General features: G+C 41.3%; 1 protein-coding gene across 1 annotated transcript; it reads right to left on the bottom strand.

Annotated features, from left to right (window-relative positions):
* Positions 1 to 513: 513 nt before the first annotated feature.
* On the bottom strand, positions 514 to 3243 carry LOC140730331 (ankyrin repeat domain-containing protein 9). The gene has a single exon (XM_073050600.1). The coding sequence runs from the start codon at positions 2838 to 2840 to the stop codon at positions 1965 to 1967; it is 876 nt and encodes a 291-aa protein (XP_072906701.1). The 5' UTR covers positions 2841 to 3243; the 3' UTR covers positions 514 to 1964.
* Positions 3244 to 6142: the final 2899 nt, after the last annotated feature.

The raw sequence follows: 6142 nt of genomic DNA, 5'->3' as shown, positions 1-6142 counted from the left end.
TTAGTGTTCAAGTTTCAAGAAATTACTTTTAGGCTCCAGTGGTTGCTATAATATGCCACATAGGTACAGAACTTGATGAAATGTTTCCATCACTATAATACGGCAGAGATATACAGTTACTGGAAGCAAAGCAGAGATTGACAACTTACGATATCTGAGATATGAAGAAAGAGTGCAAAGCCTTGATTATTTAATTCCGAGGTTAAAAAAAATGTTCATATTACTTAATATTGAATATTTTCAAGGGAATGTATGAAGAGACTTTTAAGATTGTTGCACACTCTAGAAACATTGGAACATGAGCTATCTGCAAAAATCTATTCTAATTTTGATCTTGACCTTAAAGGTGTACAGATAGTTAAACTATTTCATGTACAGGAAATATACTTATTTAGATTTTACCACATGAATGGCAACAATCCATATCAAGCACACAAAAACACAAAATTTCACTTCATTGCTGAATTTTGTACTTCCATCTGAATTAGAAATGACCAACCTAGACATTTGGCAAACTTTTGCAGCATTTATTACTTTTTTGATAGAAATCCATTCTACATACATGCATATTAACAATACAAAATATGCCCAATCATGCTTTCACTTTTACTTATATTTAACTACCTAGAGATTTTACTGCAGTTGCTTCAACTAAAATTTCTGACCAACCTCAGACTTTGCTACTTTAGATGATTTTTACATCAGTAGAAAATGTGTATATCTCTGTACAAATATTCTTTTCCATGTGAATATTTACAATATAAACACTGAGGACCATTTGTTAACCAAATGGTAAAGCAGCCAAAATGATCAATGTAAAACTTAAGTACTCTCATTTTCTTCTCAACAACAAATGCACAGAAAGGCAGCGTCAGTCATCCAGACAACTCCAGTGAGTTAAAAAAAAACATAGCCATTTACAAATCAGAGATACAATTTGCCAATTCTGGATTTGAAATGAACTATGACTTGCTGGGAACTAATATATTCAATAGCATTGCTATAATAAATATTTAAATGTAATTTTAAAAAATTTAATGAACAGATATACATGATTAAAAGTTTTAAAAAATTAAAAACTCTCTTCATTAAATGCAGCATGTCCTTAGGATCCTGAATAATGGATATTATACAGAAATGAAAAGTTTCTTGATATATAAATAGATTGCCTTTGGCACATACAATTCCTTAAATACTTAATTTATTATAGTTTACAGTAAACATGCAATGTTTTAATATTTTGTGAACTAGGAATAACATCCTAGAATTTTAATATTATTTATTGGCCCCTTTATTTTCTTAGGGATCTTATTCTCAAAGTCAGCCTTGCTCTTATTATACACAAACATACATGCTCTGTACAAGAGGGCGTATTCGAAGAGTGAAAGGGACGTCTACATGAAAAGATTGTTTAAAATATGGACGTATATTAATATTAATGTAATTGAATGTATTGATTTATTACCTATCGTTCAGCACGGAAATTAATCCTAACGTATTATTACTGTCTTATAACGCATTCACAAAGTCTCATGAACTCGCGGCCTAGGCAATCACAGAAACACAATATGGATCTGTAACCAGAATCCATTCGCAGAGATAAACAGCTTGCTTCCAGCTGCTGTAGTCTATTTATTCTCTAACACATGCTATCAGGAATTGCAGTTTCCTCTTCATTCTGAGCTCCTGGAAGATTGTCATTTAAGTAGCCCAGTACAGTAAGACTCACAATTCTGTTTCGCATTCTCTGCCCAATAGTGATATTAAAGGTCACATGTCTCACGAACTAATCGATCCGTTCATTTTGCAAGGTTTTGAATCTGTTCTTTGTATCAGCACAGGTCGAAAGATAATAAGCTATAAAAGGAACGCATACCATGCTTTTTCTTTAGAGGGCAATTTTGGCATTCCTGTAGCAACAATTCATTCATGGTCACAAAAATCCCTTTTAAGGTAAATTAGCGCTACAGTACATCGACCGATCGCAATGTCAATCTTTCTGAAGGCAGAGGTTTTAAGGATTGCGGTATGGGCAATTCCTTCACGCTGGCTGGGAAATCTGATGGCGGAAGGCATTTTAAGACGCCTTGCATAGAAATGAGGAATAAAGTAGCGGGCGTTTTCCCAGAGAGGTAGTTGTATTTCTCTTCGCCCAGAAGCCTGTTCCATTCAGCCGGGTTGTCTTTCAAATCCCTCTTCATCTTGAATTGTAGGTTTGAGGTGAAGAGCAGCAGGTGATCAATGCACAACTTTGTGGACTCTGCGCTGATCTTGGAGACCTGGAGCTGTTCTAGAATCACATCCAGCGGCGTGAGCCCTTTGCTGTCGACAATCTTCGGCGAAGCCCCGCTCCCGAGCAGCATTAGGACGCTTTCAGCTCTCAGAAGCTCACAGGCCAAGTGAAGTGGAGTTTTCCCATCCTCGACGTGAAAACAGCCCTTCCGGTTAACGTACGACTTGAAGCCGGGCAGCTGGCTGGCGATCTTCAGAATCAGGCCCAGGATGTCTTTGCGGTCGTACCTGACAGCCATGGCGAGATGAGGGGCGGATGAAGGGCAGCAACAGAATCGATCCCCGGGCATTTCCAGAGCCTCGTCCGCGTAACGAGACAGCAAGTATTGGGCATAGGGGAGGTGATTGTGCACCACTGCGTACAGGAGGGCTTCTGAAGGGGTGTAAGTGCGGAGTTTGGTGTTCTCTTCCCAGTAGAATGATTCCATCGTCCTCATTTCCTCCAGCATCCACACCGGCTTACGGTCCCGGACTGCCTGGTAGAACATGTATGACAGAAATTTGCATTGTCTTTGGTTGTCCTGGCTGGAAGGCGAGTTGTTGCACATGTTAAAAAGAAACAGACCTGCTGAAGTGGTCTACCCCAAGCGAGCTCCCTTTTAATTTAAATCCTGCACACACGCGGGGGAGAAATCTGACCAGCGCATTTTCGCAGCGACATTTGCGACGGTGCAGCCCCCTTGGATCTGGATTTCGTCGGGCAACCTTCCCTCCTCCTTTGCCTCCCTGTGCTGTCTTCGGCGCAGCTTCAGGGAGACGCATTGAAGCGGACGGTCATGACAAACACCAGCGGCGAAGGCGGACAGGCTGCGCTTCTCGGCATCTGCTGTCCTGCTGTCAGTGGCGGCGGATGCGCGCTGCGCGCTCTTGCGGCTCGCCCTCCTCCCACCACCCCAGTCTGCCTGCGCGACCTCCTCTCACTTCCACCCGGGGCAGCAGCGGAGGGAGAGGCAGCATAATGCAGAACACCGACCAAACAGCAAACGGCAAGGAGGAACGACCAACATTTAAAAAAAAGTGAGGGAGAGAGAAAAAAAAACTAAAGTGATTACCAGAAGGGGTTACAATAAATTATAATTATAAAACTGGTCCTTTAAATTAAACATGGTTAGAGTGATGCAACAAAAGGTAAAACATGACTTGGCAGATGGCAGCTGCAAATGAGCTGGTACCGGCGCCACTCAGCCAAAAAACCTCGCGCATCGCTGCCACGGAGAGTTCCCATCCCGCTGACATTCCACACCAGTACACTTAACATTTTGTTCACGTCAGGATTCTATTATCGTCAAAGGTATCCCTGATTTCCGTCTAACACACAATATAAGTGCGACAATACACGTGAACTTGACCTTTGGCTGCATCTAGCGCCTGTCCCTAACTGGCTTCCCCGATGTTTCAGAGTCTGACTCGGCTTGGCATACACAGGCTTGGCCTTAGACAGAATTGCATCGTTAAAATAACCTAGTCGGTTTAAATACCTTAAATCATCAAATTGACAGAATCGCACCAAATACCTTCAGGGTAAGGTGTGCGTCCTGATCATTAGGGAAGGCGTCTCCTTTAACCAAAATACCACACAATCTGTTTCATCAGAGAATGGCACCAAAAACTCAGATGCTTATTACAGACATTTCCTTTGTGACACCATCTCCACCACTAAGATTAATGTGCTTTCTACCTTTCTCAGTTCCGATGATCTGTTTCTCTTCCCGCAGATGCTCTAGGACTTGCTGTGTGTTTCCAGCATTTCCTGTTTTTATTTCAGGTTTCCAGCATCTGCAGCTTTTTTCCCCCAAATGTCTAGAAATTGGAATTCACACACTCTGAACAGATTGGCACCCAGTCAACTGTCTTCCAAAATTATTGGACAGCTTGTCTCAACTTGGAGCAGAATCCACTAGGGTGCTTGATAACCAAATTCATTCATTAAAACACTACTGGCAGGTTTCCCGTCTGCTGCATCATTCCCACACTCTCTGCCGGGAAGTGAGTTGGATCCTTAAATTTTCAGTAGCTAGCACAGCACAGCAACATAAAGGTTACCACGGAGATGAGGGAAGGGTGAGGAGGAAGAACATGTGCTCTACAATGTCCATAGACATTCAGCCACACCATGTTCAGGCATCATGGTCTCTGTGCTCTTACTGGTCCCACTATGAAGTTTGGGACTATCATAATGCCAGTGATCACTGAGTTGGTGAAGCACCGCACATAAGCATATGTAGCTAAAACATTGATATCCCTGCAGGGACACATTAATTCACGTCTTTGCCAGCTTAATGAAGTTCAAAGTGAATTTATTATCAAAGTGCATATATGTCACCATATACAACCCTGGGGGTGGCAGGGTGGAGGTACATCTTTAGCAAAGGAGGTGTAAAGCACTCCTCCTCCCCACTAGCTTGTAGGTCACCCTTAGACAAGGTGTAGCACTTGCTTAGGCCCCCCCCCCCCCCCACAAGTCAAGGTCATGTGAAGATATGGGAGCAGGTGATGGAAGATCATATGAACAGCTCGTGCATATCACAAGTCCGACTACTGACACCAGGCAGACAATCTCTAAAGAGTATTGATAACAGCTGGGGTCACCTGTCTTGTAAAGACACTGTCCAGAAGAAGGCAATGGCAAACTACTTCTGTGGAAAAATTTGCCAAGAACAATCATGGACATGGAAGAAGCATGATCGCCAATGTCATACAACACGGCACATAACGAACGAACAATACAACCCTGAAATTCAGTTTTTTTGTGGCATACTCAATAAATCCTTAACAGCATAATAACCAAAACAGAATCAATGAAAGACTGCACCAACCGGGCATTCAACCACTGGGCAAAAGACAACAAACTGTGCTAATACAGTTTGTCTTTGCACAAGGCTCGATCCTTGGTTTGCTAGAAAGCAAACAACTGTATCCAAAAGCATCAATATGTGAATTTCTTTATACATAAAATCTTATTACAATTATTCAACTGAAAATGATTGACAATCATGTTTTTCTGAAATATTTAAAAATGTCATCAATGTACTCCATGCACAAGGGAACCATTATTTAACAATTAGAATTGGTTTATTTATTTGAGGTATTTTATAATACCCAAACATGCCAACACATACTTCGGTCAATAATCGATACACTTATGATGTCATTATTCTTGATGTTGGCTGTCGTTATGTGGAGTGTGACATTAGCCACAATACCTTTGCTCAACTTCCATCTTCCTGTACAATACCCTAATACCTACCATTTTGACCAATTTTTGGTCACCTATTCTAAGATTTTCTGGGTTGATAACGCTCTTAGTGCCATGCCATTAAGAGAATGTCTGCCCAACCAAAATCAAGATATCATTTCTAAAATGGAAATCTTGCTGAAGTTAACTCCAAAAACTGTGATACTGAAGTTCCACTGCAGGGCACATTATTGCACTTGACATGCACTTGAATAACTAAACTCAACTATTATGACATCAAAAAGAAGTCTGCCATCTGTCTAGTATCTCCAGTCCCTGGCAGTTACCATACTAAAGTTTTGCATCAGGAGTTAAACTTTTCCATGTATAAGTTAATTCAAGTTTATGGTTGCCACAAAGAAGTGTGGGAGCTTGAGTTGTGAGGATACAGAGAGTCTGGGGAATTGATCAGCTGTATCGAACAATGTGAATAAACGTGAAGTATTCAACTTTGCAGCAAAGGTATGAAAGGCAGATTATTATCTGGTGGATAATAGAATAGGAAAGGGGGAGATGCAGTAAGATCTGGATGCCATGGTTTAAGATTATGTGTAAGTCATGCAGGGTAGAGATGAGAAGAAATGCCTTCAATCAGAGAGAACCGATTCTGTGGAG

Source organism: Hemitrygon akajei, chromosome 7 (assembly GCF_048418815.1).
Source record: "Hemitrygon akajei chromosome 7, sHemAka1.3, whole genome shotgun sequence".
NCBI lineage: Eukaryota > Metazoa > Chordata > Chondrichthyes > Myliobatiformes > Dasyatidae > Hemitrygon > Hemitrygon akajei.
The sequence above is the reverse complement of the archived record's forward strand: the minus strand, read 5'-3'. Positions and strand labels throughout refer to the sequence as shown.